Raw genomic sequence first — 17,010 nt, 5'->3', positions numbered from 1 at the left:
AACGGGGCTAAACAGGCTAACGGACAGGCTAAACAGGCTAACGGGGCTAAACAGGCTAACGGGGCAAACAAACAGGCTAAACAGGCTAACGGGGCTAAACAGGCTAACGGGGCAAACAAACAGGCTAAACAGGCGAAACCGACGAAACAGGTCAAACAGGTCAAACAGGTCAGACAGGTCAGACAGAGCAGACAGACAGAGTACCAGGAGCCGAGATCCCAGACGCAAACAGAGTTACCATGCAATAGTCTCCAACCAGCCTTTCCCTGAGCCTCTCCTAAATAGTAGCAGCTGGGGCTAATTAGCCCCAGCTAACCAATCAGGAGAGGGAGGCTGGCTGGAGACTGGGGAGAAAAGGGCGTGGCACACTGGAGCACAGGATCACCCTGAGGCTCCAAGCGTGACAGTAGGCCCCTCCCCGAAGGCACGACTCCTGGCGTGCCCAAATACAAAACAAAAAGGAGGTCCTGGACCTTGAGGGGCAAATTCGAAGTCATTCAAAAAATTCTGAGGCAGGCATGACAAAAGTTCAGAAGCGCCGTCGGTGGGTGCTGATAAAGAACCAGGATCACCCTCTGGGGGTGCTGACTTGACAGGAGCGCCTTTGGAGACAGGAGTGCCATCAGGGGGCACCGACTCGGGAACAAGAGCGCCATCGGAGGGCGCCAATTTGGGAACAGAAGCACCATCAAAGGACACCAACTCAGGAACAGAAGTGCCGTCGGAGGACACCAACTCAGGAACAGAAGTGCCGTCGGAGGACACCAACTCAGGAACAGAAGTGCCGTCGGAGGACACCAACTCAGGAACAGAAGTGCCGTCGGAGGACACCAACTCAGGAACAGGAGCGCCATCGGGACGCGCCAACTCGGGAACAGGAGCGCCATCGGGATGCGCCAACTCGGGAACAGGAGCGCCATCGGGATGCGCCAACTCGGGAACAGGAGCGCCATCGGGATGCGCCAACTCGGGAACAGGAGCGCCATCGGGATGCGCCAACTCGGGAACAGGAGCGCCATCGGGATGCGCCAACTCGGGAACAGGAGCGCCATCGGGATGCGCCAACTCGGGAACAGGAGCGCCATCGGGATGCGCCAACTCGGGAACAGGAGCGTCGCCGAGGGACGCCAATTCGGGAACAGAAATCAACTGCGGTGAGCCTGGCGAAGAGGCTTCGGGAGTCAGCTGCGGTGAGCCTGGCGAAGAGGCTTCGGGAGTCAGCTGCGGTGAGCCTGGCGAAGAGGCTTCGGGAGTCAGCTGCGGTGAGCCTGGCGAAGAGGCTTCGGGAGTCAGCTGCGGTGAGCCTGGCGAAGAGGCTTCGGGAGTCAGCTGCGGTGAGCCTGGCGAAGAGGCTTCGGGAGTCAGCTGCGGTGAGCCTGGCGAAGAGGCTTCGGGAGTCAGCTGCGGTGAGCCTGGCGAAGAGGCTTCGGGAGTCAGCTGCGGTGAGCCTGGCGAAGAGGCTTCGGGAGTCAGCTGCGGTGAGCCTGGCGAAGAGGCTTCGGGAGTCAGCTGCGGTGAGCCTGGCGAAGAGGCTTCGGGAGTCAGCTGCGATGAGCCTGGCGAAGAGGCTTCGGGAGTCAGCTGCGGTAAGCCTGGCGAAGAGGCTTCGGGAGTCAGCTGCGTTGACCCTTGAGAAGAGGCGTCCGGAGTCAGCTGCGTGGACCCTTGAGAAGAGGCGTCCAGAGTCAGCTGCGAGGACCCTTGAGAGGCGTCCGAAGTCACTTGAGAAAACACTGGAGAAACGTCATTCAGCGGCGAGGACCCTGGAGAGGCATCCGAAATCAGCTGCGAAAACACTGGAGAAACGTCATACAGCTGCGAGGACCCTGGAGAGGCGTCCGAAGTCAGCTGCGAAAACACTGGAGAAACGTCATTCAGCTGTGAGGACCCTGGAGAGGCGTCCGAAGTCAGCTGCGAAAACACTGGAGAAACGTCATTCAGCTGCGAGGACCCTGGAGAGGCGTCCGAAGTCAGCTGCGAAAACACTAGAGAAACGTCACTCAGCTGTGAGGACCCTGGAGAGGCGTCCGGGGTTAGCTGCGAAAACACTAGAGAAACATCACTCAGCTGTGAGGACCCTGGAGAGGCGTCCGAAGTCACTTGGGAAAACACTGGAGAAATGTCATTCAGCTGTGAGGACCCTGGAGAGGCGTCCGAAATCCGCTGCGAAAATCCTTGAGAAACTCCTTGAAACAGCTGTGTCCTATAGGGGAGACTATTCTGTAACAGTTTGTGGGCTAGACGGACAGGAGGGGCGGACACAAACGCGGAGATGTGTGACAGAAACTATATTTAATAACAATAAAGACAAGACAGGGTAAACTGACAGAACAGGACTGAACAGGACTAACGGACAGGCGAAACAAAGACTAAACCGGCTAAACAGACTAAACAGGCTAACGGACAGGCTAAACAGGCTAACGGGGCTAAACCGGCTAACGGGGCAAACAAACAGGCTAAAGACAAGACAGGGTTAAACTGACAGAACAGGACTAAACAGACTAACTGGGCTAAACACAGACTAAACAGGCAAAACAGACTAAACAGGCTAACGGACAGGCTAAACAGGCTAACGGGGCTAAACAGGCTAACGGACAGGCTAAACAGGCTAACGGGGCTAAACAGGCTAACGGGGCAAACAAACAGGCTAAACAGGCTAACGGGGCTAAACAGGCTAACGGGGCAAACAAACAGGCTAAACAGGCGAAACCGACGAAACAGGTCAAACAGGTCAGACAGAGCAGACAGAGCAGACAGAGCAGACAGAGCAGACAGAGCAGACAGACAGAGTACCAGGAGCCGAGATCCCAGACGCAAACAGAGTTACCATGCAATAGTCTCCAACCAGCCTTTCCCTGAGCCTCTCCTAAATAGTAGCAGCTGGGGCTAATTAGCCCCAGCTAACCAATCAGGAGAGGGAGGCTGGCTGGAGACTGGGGAGAAAAGGGCGTGGCACACTGGAGCACAGGATCACCCTGAGGCTCCAAGCGTGACAAAACTAGACTAGGCTAGACAAGCTTTAGCGTAGAAGATTTCAGGCACTCTGGGGAAAATAAATATTTTGGGGGAAGTGGGTATGTTTAATTTAAAGTAGCATAATAATCTTCCCATTATGGTTATACACCGATCAGCCATAACATTAAAATCACCTCCTTGTTTCAGCTCCACTTACCATATAGAAGCACTTTGTAGTTGTACAATTACTGACTGTAGTCCATCTGTTTCTCTGCATGCTTTGTTACCCTCCATTCATGCTGGTCTTTAATGGTCAGGACCCCCACAGGACCCCCACAGAGCAGGTATTATTTAGGTGGTGGATCATTCTCAGCACTGCAGTGACACTGACATGGTGGTGGTGTGTTAGTGTGTGTTGTGCTGGTATGAGTGGATCAGACACAGCAGCGCTGCTGCAGTTTTTAAACACCTCACTGTCACTGCTGGACTGAGAATAGTCCACCAACCAAAAATATCCAGCCAACAGCGCCCCGTGGGCAGCATCCTGTGACCACTGATGAAGGTATAGAGGATGACCGACTCAAACAGCAGCAATAGATGAGCGATCGTCTCTGACTTTACATCTACAAGGTTGACCAACTAGGTAGGAGTGTCTAATAGAGTGGACAGTGAGTGGACACGGTATTTAAAGACTCCAGCAGCGCTGCTGTGTCTGATCCTCTCATACCAGCACAACACACACTAACACACCACCACCATGTCAGTGTCACTGCAGTGCTGAGAATGATCCACCACCTAAATAATACCTGCTCTGTGGGGGTCCTGACCATTGAAGAACAGCATGAAAGGGGGCTAACAAAGCATGTAAAGAAACAAATGACCTACAGTCAGTAATTGTAGAACTACAAAGTGCTTCTATATGGTAAGTGGAGCTGATAAAATGGACAGTGAGTGTAGAAACCAGGAGGTGGTTTTAATGTTATGACTGATCAGTGTAAACTGGTGAATCCCAGTTTATACGACACTGTCGACGATAGATCATCAGTCACTCAAATACAAAGAAAGTGGAATTGTTAGTAATCAGGAGCTTTTGTTATATTTATATTTGTTTCATCACAAATTTTTTACTCCATCTGGCCCCTACAAGAAAAGTTCTGACACCCCTGATACTGACCATGAAGCTCCGTCTGTCATGTTTATGTCCGTTGTGTAAGAAAAACACAAAGCAACGAAGCTGCATGTGTATTTGTTGATGATAACTTAAAGTTTTAGGATCTAGGTAAAGCTTAGTAAGACCAGCTTTTTTGTGCTTATTTGCTTCTCAAACATTTTAGTCCAAAACTGTGGGCATTAATATGAAGTTGGTTCTGTTTTCTGTGAAAAGACTCTTCAGTATACAGGATACAAACAAATATTCAATCACTTTCAAGCCGTTTATTGCTTATTAGTCTCTGGTTCTGTCTGAAAATATAGTGAGCTGCCTTGCTGCCCACTGCCTACTGATCAGCTGCCTCAGTAGGGAGGATTCTAAATGGCATCGAACTTTAGAAGGCAGATTATTTAGACACTCTTGTTAGAGTGCAAGATGTCAGCAGCAAATCCTTTAACTCCTGTAAGTTGTGAGGTGGAGCCTCCATGGATCGGACTTGTTTGTCCAGCACATACCACAGATGCTCGGTTGGATTGAGATCTGGGGATTTTGGAGGCCAAGTCAACACCTCAAACTGGTTGTTGTGCTCCTCAAACCGTTCCTGAAGCATTTTTGCTTTGTGTCAGGGCGCCACAGCCACCAGGGAATATTGCTTACACGGTCTGCAACAATGCTTAGGTAGGTGCTACGTGTCAGAGTAACGTCCACATGGATGGCAGGACCGGAGGTTTCCCAGCAGAACGTCGCCCAAAGCATCACACTGCCTCCGACGGCCTGTCTTCTTCCCATAATGCATCCTGGTGCCGTGTGTTCCCCAGGAAAGTGACGCACACGCACCCGGCCATCCATGTGGTGTAAAAGAAAACGTGATTCATCAGACCAGGCCGCCTTCTTCCATTGCTCTGTGGTCAAGTTCAGATGCTCACGTGCCCATTGTTGGTGGACAGGGGTCAGCATGGGCACCCTGACACGACAAACTGTGCTGCTCTGTGTATTCTGACACCTTTCTATCAGAACAAGCATTATTTACTTCACCTGTCAGTGGTTATAATGTTATGCTAAGTCAGTGTATGTATTTGTTATAAATGACACACAGCATTAATTGCAGAAAGATACTTAAGTTACAATGAGGAGATCTTGGATCATTCGCAGTATTGGTCAAAACTCTGAGCTAATTTGTTGAGATTTTGGTGAAATTGCTACTGAAAAATGCTTCAGTACAATTTTAAAATCTTTTTTTATAGACACAGTGTCAGAATGACAATATGAGAGACTCTTTAGTAGAGAAGTGATAACAGAACGAGAGGAAAGCTGACGTGTACATCCACAGAGGACTACTTGATCTCTTTTCTCATCTTGTGTGGCTCTTTGCACCTCTTGACTCTGAAACTCTTCCATCTGCAGATAATGATCGGAGAGGGAATTCTGTTCTGCTGGCTGTCCAAAACCCGGAGCGGCCCCGGAGCCGAGGCGAACATCAACGCGGCCGGCTGCAACTTCAACTCCTATATTCGCCGAGCCATCAGGTTTGTGGGTAAGTCGCACCCTGAGGTGGTTTCATCGTTGTGAAATGACTCTGTGACGTTGACTCTAAATTAAATTATTCTGAATGTGTTTTCTAGGCGTTCACGTATTTGGTCTTTGTTCCACCGCTCTGATTACTGATATCATTCAGTTATCGACGGGTTACCCAGCACCGTACTTCCTCACTGTGTGCAAACCCAACTACACCCACCTGAACAGCTCCTGTGATGAGAACTCCTTTATCCTGGAGGATATCTGCTCGGGGACCGACACTGCTATTATAAATGCTGGCAGGTACGACTGGGATGAATTTACAGTAGTGTTCAAAAAAATAGCAGTGATTTTAAAAAAGTGAATAAAGCACAAAATCATTATAATAACTTTTATTTCCATAAATGCAAATGCACTGAAAATACTACACTTTCAATTCTAAATCAAAACATTAACAAAATTTAGCCAGTTTGTGTTCATCCTTTACAGAAAGTTAAGAAAAATGAATATTAGGCTGTTCAAAATAATAGCAGTGCAGCATTTTTCATTAAAAACTCAAAAAAATTATCTATAACATGAAAAAATGTTTGAGGTTTCACTTTACTTTAAATTACTGAACTAATATTTAGTGGCAAAACAATTGTTTCTGAGATCTGTGTTGCATGGAGTCGATCAACTTCTGGCACCTCTGAACAGGTATTCCAGTCCAGGATGATTAGACGACATTCCACAGTTCTTCTGCAGTTTTGGGTTTTGCCTCAAAAAAACACATTTCAGATATCAGAACACAAGTTCTCTCTGGGATTGAAGTCAGGGGATTGGGCTGGTCACTCTATTACCTCAGTCTTGTTTGTCTGTAACCAAGATGTTTTGGGTCATTGTCATGTTGAAACACCCATTTTAAGGACATTTCTTCTTCGACATAGGGCAACATGATCTCCTCAAGTATTCTGATATATTTAATCTGATCCATGATCCCTCGTATGTGATAAATAGACGTAACACCATGGTATGAAAAACATCCTCATATCATAATTTTGTACCACCATGCTTTACTGTCTTCACAGTGAACTTTGGCTTGAATTCAGTGCTCGAGGGTCGTCTGACATACTGTCTACGACCACTAGACCCAAAAAGAACAATTTTGCTTTCATCAGTCCACAAAATGTTGAGTCATTTCTCTTTGGACCAGTCAATGTGTTCTTGGCAAATGTTAACCCATTCAGGAAACGTCTTTTTCTTAACAACGGGACTTTGCAAGGAGTTCTTGCTGGTAAATTGGCTTCATTTAATTATCTTCTGTACTTACTGGTAACTTCAGATGTTCCTAATTCTTTCTGGAGGTGATCATTGACTGAGTATTTGCTATTTTGGCTAATCTTCGATCCATTTGAACAGTAGTTCCACGCTTCCTTCTGCGTCTTTCAGGTTTTGGTTGTCACTTCAAGGCATTTGAGATCATTTTAGCTGAGCAGCCTATCATTGCTGCACTTCTCTGTATGTTTTTTCCCTCTACAATCAACTTTTTAATCAAAGTACGCTGTTCATCAGAACAATGTCTGGAACAACCCATTTTACCCAGTATTTCAGAAGGAAACGTGCTATGACCAACCTGTGCAACATTTGCCCCCCTCCTACATTAAATAAGGGCCAAATTTGACACACGTTCTTCTGCAGAATGAATGATTTCACCAATTGAAATCCTCACTGCTATTATTTTGAACAAGCCCCTTTCAATCAATGCTTCGATTACTCAGAATGAGTGGCATGCATGTCCTAATTGTTGGTTTGTTTTGTTTTCATTACTCTACTACACTTTCAAGTAAATTATTTGCTATGTAGAAATATCACTTCTACTAAAAACAGTGATTTATCAGGTTAATGGTGTTGGACTGCTATTTTTTTGAACACCACTGTAGATTCCAAAATGTATGTAATGTAAGTATGTAAGTAATATAATTAAGGCCCTACCTAATTCACGGTCATGAAAAACGCATCACGGACAGTGAAACGAGCCTTTTCCTGTGTAATATGCAATTTGCTGTGAAATTCAAAATGTTAGGTTTGTGTTTAGTGATTTAACATTTTCATTCGTGTAGCGTTCAAGTGTTTCATGTTTACGGTTAATTTGCACTATGAGGCGTCCTAGCAATCCTACGGCAATTCAGTTAGCAATCACTTAGTCAAAATGTCCAAGATGTTGAAGTGTAAACATAACATTAAAACCACCTCCTTGTTTCTACACTCACTGTCCATTTTATCAGCTCCACTTACCATATAGAAGCACTTTGTAGTTCTACAATTACTGACTGTTGTCCATCTGTTTCTCTACATAATTTTTTAACCTGCTTTCACCCTGTTCTTCAATGGTCAGGACCCCCACAGGACCACCACAGAGCAGGTATTATTTAGGTGGTGGATCATTCTCAGCACTGCAGTGACTCTGACATGGTGGTGGTGTGTTAGTGTGTGTTGTGCTGGTATGAGTGGATCAGACACAGCAGCGCTGCTGGAGTTTTTAAATACCGTGTCCACTCACTGTCCACTCTATTAGACACTCCTACCTAGTCGGTCCACCTTGTAGATGTAAAGTCAGAGACGATCGCTCATCTATTGCTGCTGTTTGAGTCGGTCATCTTCTACACCTTCATCAGTGGTCACAGGACGCTGCCCACGGGGCGCTGTTGGCTGGATATTTTTGGTTGGTGGACTATTCTCAGTCCAGCAGTGACAGTGAGGTGTTTAAAAACTCCAGCAGCGCTGCTGTGTCTGATCCACTCATACCAGCACAACACACACTAACACACCACCACCATGTCAGTGTCACTGCAGTGCTGAGAATGATCCACCACCTAAATAATACCTGCTCTGTGGTGGTCCTGTGGAACTACAAAGTGCTTCTGTGTAAAAGTGTAGAAACCAGGAGGTGGTTTTAATGTTATGGCTTATCAGTGTGTATGTATGTATATATGTGTATATAGATATCTATGTATATATACAGGTATATATATATATATATATACAGATGTCCTGTACGTCTCTAACACAACATTTAGAATGTTTCTTTTATTTAGCCACGTAGCTAAAGCTTGCGTGATGTACTCAGGGATTTTGGGATGTAGGACTGGCTGCTGTAAATAAGGAGAGTGTCTTTTGATGTTTTGCTTAATGAGGCTGGTTTTAGGGGTTTTAAGTGATGCCGCTCTGCATCGCCTGTCATCGTCTCTCAGCCATGATGCACATTCGGTAAATAATTAAAAGCAGAAAATGTGTCCGTCCATGGTATGTCAGTTCGAACTAAGCATTAAATGAATTAAATTAGACCGTTTTTAACTGGACACTTTTTAATGAAATGAAATCATTTTCAAGTGATTTAACGTTTATTGTTTATGGTCTGCAAGTCTGCACTATTTCCCTTCCTTAGGCAGCAGAAATAGCCGTTTTGATGTCCTCTTTACAGAGTGCCCGCAGGCATAATAAGTGCATTTGAGAGGACACTATCTGCTCTGCTGTAATAAAGTCCCTCTCTCAAAGGTCAGAAAGGTCCAGATCTGTTTTATTTATCCGTGTAGCAGATGGAATAAACAGACCATGAGTTTGAGGGCACTGGAAATAGCTCAAATGTCAGTCGCTGTATGTACGTAGTTCTCTGTTCCATTTCAGACTATAACATGTCCATAAAATTAGTAATCAAAGGATATGTGATGCATCAGATTTCCTCCAGTCCTGCTTTTCTAGTGATATATTCAGTGTACAGGTTGAACAGACTGGTCTAACTCCAGTGCCAATGTGGAACCAGTCTGTTGTTTAGTTTAATGTCATGACTGGCTTGTTGATCAGTGTGGAGACTCTTTATTAATGATAGAGCTGAATATACACTGATGATGCATAACATTATGACCACCTTTCTAATATTTTATTGGTCTCTTTTTTGCTACCCCACACGCAACAACCTGTGCTGCTCTGTGTATTCTGACACCTTTCTATCAGAACCAGCATGAACTTCTTCAGCAGTTTGAGCTACAGTAGCTCGTCTGTTGGATCGGATCACACGGGCCAGCCTTCACTCCCCACGTGCATCAGTGAGCCTTGGCCGCCCATGACCCTGTCGCCGGTTTACCACTGTTCCTTCTTTGGACCACTTGGGATAGATACTGACCACTGCAGACCGGGAACTAGGGGTGGGCGATGTAATATCATTCACAATAATACCGGTATAGTTGTAAATTCAATATGGTTTTTGCCATATCGCGATATTGTTAGCAAACGCTCGTCACTCGCTTTCAAGTGCATAACAGTGAAATAATGGGCAGAGAGTCGTACCGGAATTAGCACCAAGAACGAACTAGTCCCTAAAAGCCGAGCTACATCACTAGTGTGGAAGTTTTTCAGATACAGAAGGTCGGACAAAACGTGCAAAAGTACTGTGACCACAAAAGGTGGCAACACATCACATTTATTTCACCACCTAAAGCAAAAGCACCCGCGTGAGTACGAGGAGTGTCGGTCACTGCGTGAGTCCGAGAATGATGTGAGGCCAAAAACTGTGTCAGTGAATGAACATAGAATACACAGGTTACCTTTTGAGAACGTTTAAAACACAAAAGTGCTAAGCGGAACGCTTTCCTTCGCGTATAAGAAACTGAATCACTGAGTCAATGAGTCAGAAACGACTCTCTTCAGAAGAATTATTCATTGGAATCGAATCAGAAAACTGTGCTCTTATCTGTGGTAAAGATTCATTCGTTTTGCTCACTCTGTGGGCAAAACAACTCTGGTTCAAGAGATTCAGATGTATAAACCAATCAGAGCTTCGAATTCAGATTCTGGGTGGAATTTCAAGCTCTCTGTTCATTGGTTGTTGCATAATTGACAGATATTCATTTTGCAATGATAGCAAAGCATGATTAAATATTAATCGGGATTTTTTTTTAATGCTCATTTATTTGAAGTAAAACGGACAGTATAAATGTGATTGTGAGATTCTGCTGGTTTGTTTAATATAAATGTTGTCAATATTAATACAAATACAGCCAGTAATAATACAAAATATGAATTGATCATAACTACAATGTTTTGTGTTTTTAAGAGAACTTATAAACAATATAAGGTAAAATAGAGGCGGTGGCCTGCCATTGTACTTTATGTTTACATTATATTGTATTGTATATCACCACTTCTCAAAAGCATGTGGATATATGAGTTTTTTAGCCATATTGCCCAGCCCTACTGGAAGTGATGCTTAATTTAATGTACATTTAGTAGCATTTGTACCTTAGATTTCCTGACTGTCTGCAAAACAAAAGTGTTTTTAAAATAAACTTTTTTAAAAAGTGTTCTTATATATCGTGAGTGAATATCGTTATCGCAAAAATATCCCAAAATATCGTGATATTATTTAAAGGCCATATTGCCCACCCCTACCGGGAACACCCCACAGGAGCTGCAGTTTTGGAGATGCTCTGACCCAGTCGTCTAGCCATCAAAATTTGGTCCTTGTCAAACTCGCTCAAATCCTCACGCTCGTCCATTTTTCCTGCTTCAACTTTGAGGCTAAAATGTTCATCTGCTGCTTAATATATATATATATATACAGTGTATCACAAAAGTGAGTACACCCCTCACATTTCTGCAGATATTTAAGTATATCTTTTCATGGGACAACACTGACAAAATGACACTTTGACACAATGAAAAGTAGTCTGTGTGCAGCTTATATAACAGTGTAAATTTATTCTTCCCTCAAAATAACTCAATATACAGCCATTAATGTCTAAACCACCGGCAACAAAAGTGAGTACACCCCTAAGAGACTACACCCCTAAATGTCCAAATTGAGCACTGCTTGTCATTTTCCCTCCAAAATGTCATGTGATTTGTTAGTGTTACTAGGTCTCAGGTGTGCATAGGGAGCAGGTGTGTTCAATTTAGTAGTACAGCGCTCACACTCTCTCATACTGGTCACTGAAAGTTCCAACATGGCACCTCATGGCAAAGAACTCTCTGAGGATCTTAAAAGACGAATTGTTGCGCTACATGAAGATAGCCAAGGCTACAAGAAGATTGCCAACACCCTGAAACTGAGCTGCAGCACAGTGGCCAAGATCATCCAGCGTTTTAAAAGAGCAGGGTCCACTCAGAACAGACCTCGCGTTGGTCGTCCAAAGAAGCTGAGTGCACGTGCTCAGCATCACATCCAACTGCTGTCTTTGAAAGATAGGCGCAGGAGTGCTGTCAGCATTGCTGCAGAGATTGAAAAGGTGGGGGGTCAGCCTGTCAGTGCTCAGACCATACGCCGCACACTACATTAAATTGGTCTGCATGGCTGTCACCCCAGAAGGAAGCCTCTTCTGAAGTCTCTACACAAGAAAGCCCGCAAACAGTTTGCTGAAGACATGTCAACAAAGGACATGGATTACTGGAACCATGTCCTATGGTCTGATGAGACCAAGATTAATTTGTTTGGTTCAGATGGTCTCAAGCATGTGTGGCGGCAATCAGGTGAGGAGTACAAAGATAAGTGTGTCATGCCTACAGTCAAGCATGGTGGTGGGAATGCCATGGTCTGGGGCTGCATGAGTGCAGCAGGTGTTGGGGAGTTACATTTCATTGAAGGACACATGAACTCCAATATGTACTGTGAAATACTGAGCAGAGCATGATCCCCTCCCTCCGGAAACTGGGTCGCAGGGCAGTGTTCCAGCATGATAATGACCCCAAACACACCTCTAAGATGACCACTGCTTTATTGAAGAGGCTGAGGGTAAAGGTGATGGACTGGCCAAGCATGTCTCCAGACCTAAACCCAATAGAACATCTTTGGGGCATCCTCAAGCGGAAGGTGGAGGAGCGCAAAGTCTCGAATATCCGCCAGCTCCGTGATGTCGTCATGGAGGAGTGGAAAAGCATTCCAGTGGCAACCTGTGAAGCTCTGGTAAACTCCATGCCCAGGAGAGTTAAGGCAGTTCTGGGAAATAATGGTGGCCACACAAAATATTGACACTTCAGGAACTTTCACTAAGGGGTGTACTCACTTTTGTTGCCAGTGGTTTAGACATTAATGGCTGTATATTGAGTTATTTTGAGGGAAGAATAAATTTACACTGTTATATAAGCTGCACACAGACTACTTTTCATTGTGTCAAAGTATCATTTTGTCAGTGTTGTCCCATGAAAAGATATACTTAAATATCTGCAGAAATGTGAGGGGTGTACTCACTTTTGTGATACACTGTATATATATTTCACTTCACCTGTCAGTGCTCATAATGTTATGCCTGGTCGGTTTATGTGAAATGCTTACTTGTTTTTTTTACTTTTTTTCTCTTTTTTTAGAAAATCATTCCCATCCCAGCACGCCACCTTGGCATCCTATGCAGCTGTTTACATCTCGGTGAGTGTAGCTTCTGCTCTATAGCACAAAACCACTTCCTAAATTCAGCTGGGTGACTCGGTTCAGTAGGGTTCAGTCATTCAGCAGATGACCGGGTTGAAATATCTATTAAGAGAGACTAGCTACTGACAGTGATTCAAGGAGGGACAAGTCACAAACCCTTGAAAGGTTGGTGGGCAAACAGATATCGGAACTGGACATCAGAGCAATGGAGGAAGGTTGACCGGGCTGAATAATCCTCGTTCATTGTTCATCAATAGAACCCACCAGCTCCTTTTGGCCAGGGGGGCTGAAGCCCTGCAGTGGATATGGTCGGGTAAAACCAGACTTGCAGAATAGAATAGAATAGAACGGAACACCCCCCGTATATTTGTCATATATACATCAACATGTGTACACACAGAACCAAATTCTTTCTTCACGTATCCCAGCTTGTTTGGAAGCTAGGGTCACAGAGCAGGGTCAGCCATTGTACAGCGCCCCAGAGCCGAGAGGGTTTAAGGGCCTTGCTGCATGGTAGAGCTGGGATTTGAACTCTCAACCTTTCAATTAATAGCCCAAAGCTCTACCCACTAGGCAACCAGTCCCATACAAGAAATGAAAAACTACCTTATTTTATCTATTATAAAAATGATAAATCATCTCTGGCATTGTGATGAATGAGGTTTCATTTCAGATATTTTTTATCCTTCTAAGGTGGTTTGTGTTGAAAATCATTGATGGATTGATATTAATAGCAAACATAACAATAATATTCACTGCCTGGCCAAAAAAAAGGTCACACACTCTAATATTTGGTTGGTTGCAATGTCACAACATTTATTTCTGTCCAGAGTTGCATTAATTTTTCCCCAAGATCTTGTATTGATGATGGGAGATTTGGACCACTGCGCAAAGTCTTCTCCAGCACATCCCAAAGATTCTCAATGGGGTTCAGGTCTGGACTCTGTGGTGGCCAATCCATGTGTGAAAATGATGTCTCATGCTCCCTGAAGCTCTTCCACAATTTGAGCCCGATGAATCCTGGCATTGTCATCTTGGAAGAAAAAATCCATTGTTGGAATAACCTGGTGGTTCAGTATATTCAGGTAGTCAGCTGACCTCTTTCTTTGGGCACATAACGTTGCTGAACCTAGAACTGACCGACTGCAGCGACCCCAGATCATAGCACCGCCCCCACAGGCTTATACGGTACGATGGGTGCATCACTTCAGCCGCCTCTCTTCTTACCCTGATGCGCCCATCACTCTGGAACAGGGTAAATCTGGACTCATCAGACCACATGACCTTCTTCCATTGCTCTAGAGTCCAATCTTTATCCCTAGCAAATTGAAGCCGTTTTTGCCAGTTAGCCTCACTGATGAGTGGTTTTCTTAAGGCTACACAGCTGTTTAGTCCCAATCCCTTGAGTTCCCTTCACATTGTGCGTGTGGAAATGCTCTTACTGTCACTATTAAACATCCCTGAGTTCTACTGGAGTTTTTCTACCATTTGATTTCACCAAACGTTTAAGTGATCGCCGATCACGATCATTCAATATTTTTTTCTGACCACATTCCTTCCTGGAAGATGATGTTTCCCGCCCACTGTCCATCCACTTTTTAATAATGCGCTGGACAGTTCTTAACACGATTTTAGTCGTTTCAGCTTCTCCTTAGATGTTTTCTGTGCTTGATGCATGCCAATAATTTGACCCTTCTGAAACAGATGAACATCTTTCCCACGACCACAGGATGTCTTTCCACATGGTTGTTTAACAAATGAGAAGCTACTCACTGCATCAGTTAGGGTTAAATAACTTGTTGCCAGCTAAAACATAATCACGCATGCAGTAATTATCCAATGATCCAATCTCTTACGTATTTGCTTAGTTAAATCCAGGTGGTGACCTTTTTTTGGCCAGGCAGTATATAACAATAATATAATAACTTGTATGAAGTTGTAAACATGCATATGATCTCAGTAAAAGTGTGTTTGTTTCTGCTCAGATGTATTTCAACAGCACCCTGACGGACTCCTCTAAGCTGCTAAAGCCTTTGCTGGTGTTCTCCTTCATCATCAGCGCCGTCATCTGTGGCCTGACACGGATCATCCAGCACAAGAACCACGCCATCGACGTTTACCTGGGATTCCTCCTCGGCGCGGGCATCGCTGTCTACCTGGTGAGTGTTTATTATTTCCTCTCCAATAATGTCCTATACAGTCCAGACTCACGTAGTTTGTGGTGTTTGTTGATCCCTCTGATCGCTGCAGGGTTTGTATGCGGTGGGGAACTTCCAACCCAGCGAGGAGAAGCAGTGCTTCGAAGCTCAGGTTCAGGAACCGTCCAGGTCTCCGACAGACCTTGGTCAGCGCGTTGGCCACCATCTTCCTGCTAAAAGCTGTAGCAGCAGCGATGGCCTCTCCTCATCACAGTCGGACGGCCTGCTTCACCGTAACCTACAGAGCCGAAACGCTAGCTCACTTACCAACCTAAAGAGATCCAACGCAGACGTAGAGGTCATCACCCCCCGCGGACACGCAGGCAAGGAGAACATGGTGACGTTCAACACTCTGCCCAGGATTCACCCGTCGACTATGGACGATGACACCCGACGCCACCACACCATTCACTCCTCTGTAAGTTTCAGTCGCTCCAAGCAGCTGCTGTCACAGTGGAAGAGTAAGAACGAGAGTCGGCAGGGGGTGCAGGGTGTCGAGGGTAGTTTGGGACAGTGTTCCACGAGCAGCATAGATACGCGCTTTGGCTCGGAACCTTCTAGCCTTGGCGTCAGTGGAGAACAACAAGGTCCGTGCTTCAAACTGGCCACTGGGAGCACCACTTTACCCAGCAATCCGTGTGGCATTGCAGGAGGTGCTAGAGTATCCCTTCAACCCAGACCAGGCTCTTCCCAGTTGGTGCACATTCCAGAGGAGGCTCAAGATGGCATGAGCGCCTCACCTAGAGGTATTGCTCATGACAAGTGGCTGAAGAGCACAGAGAAAAATGCCAACGGACAACCACGTGTCGTGCCAGTAATCGGCATGTCCAAGCAGCAGGGTCTTCTGCCCACAGGCTCCACCAGCTCCGAAAGCAGCAGTCACACCAGCTCTACAGCACCCCTGCATCGGCACAAGAGCCTGAGTGAAGAGCCCAGCACGGGCATCACCACCCAGGGCTCCATCGTCAGAGTGGAGGCACACCCGGAGAACGGACGGCCCCTGGTTCACGCCCACTCCACCGATGGCACTAGCTCTTGGACCTGGAAGTCTCAGAGCAACCTCAGGCAGTCCTTCGAGCTTAACGACCTAAACCGGGACTCTGAGAATTCTGACTTGGTTAGGGACAGCTACAGCTCTACAGACAGGAAGAGAAGCAACTCCAGCGCTCCGATACCAGTCACTGTGCCAACGGTCCCTACGGTGTCCTCCGGGTCCACCCTGGCAGTGGGAGACCAGCACCCGCAGCAAAGCATCTCCACCATCCGGGTCACCCCTGTGGACAGCAGTGAAAGTGGCGCAGAGAGCCGCGACTCGACGCTGCGCCGGAAAAACAATATGATCCTGATTCCTGAAAGGGGAAACAGCCCAGACAACACCAGGACCATTTTCTACAAGGGTACCTCCACCACCCCGACTTTTAAGGAGTAGGCAGCGGTTAATACTTCCTAACGTTAAAGTGGAAACAGACACAGCTGCATTATTGTGAAGAAACTTCCGCCTGCATGCAAGTGAGTATTAGCCAGGTGCCCGACCGGCCGTTAGCACCGCTGAGATTTGAACCCTGGATCCCCAGATCTCAGCAATAGTTGGCTATCGTGCTTACATATAAAAAATGATCATTCCTTACGTCCTCGTGAGGTATTCACTGTATTTATTCACTCATATATGGTTTGCTGGTTTGTTTTGCACTCTGGACAACACCTAACTCTTTTTTTTACAATGCATGACATATTTTACTGGTTTATGAAGTAGCCAGCGTGACATGATGAGTGTGTTTACATGCACAGTAATAATC

The 17,010-nt window shown here is 45.7% G+C and overlaps 1 protein-coding gene across 1 annotated transcript in view; it reads left to right on the top strand.

Annotated features, from left to right (window-relative positions):
* Nucleotides 1-16,643, top strand: part of LOC134310590 (phospholipid phosphatase-related protein type 4) — a 31,884-nt gene extending 15,241 nt beyond the window's left edge. Inside the window, exons 3-7 of the mRNA XM_062992218.1 lie at nucleotides 5,510-5,639; nucleotides 5,728-5,923; nucleotides 12,956-13,013; nucleotides 15,002-15,175; nucleotides 15,267-16,643. Of these exons, the coding sequence (XP_062848288.1) occupies nucleotides 5,510-5,639; nucleotides 5,728-5,923; nucleotides 12,956-13,013; nucleotides 15,002-15,175; nucleotides 15,267-16,643 (1,935 nt within the window). The remainder of the gene's footprint in view (nucleotides 1-5,509; nucleotides 5,640-5,727; nucleotides 5,924-12,955; nucleotides 13,014-15,001; nucleotides 15,176-15,266) is intronic.
* Nucleotides 16,644-17,010: the final 367 nt, after the last annotated feature.

Source organism: Trichomycterus rosablanca, chromosome 3 (assembly GCF_030014385.1).
Source record: "Trichomycterus rosablanca isolate fTriRos1 chromosome 3, fTriRos1.hap1, whole genome shotgun sequence".
NCBI lineage: Eukaryota > Metazoa > Chordata > Actinopteri > Siluriformes > Trichomycteridae > Trichomycterus > Trichomycterus rosablanca.
Note: the sequence above shows the minus strand (reverse complement) of the source record. Positions and strands in the feature narration are given on the sequence as shown.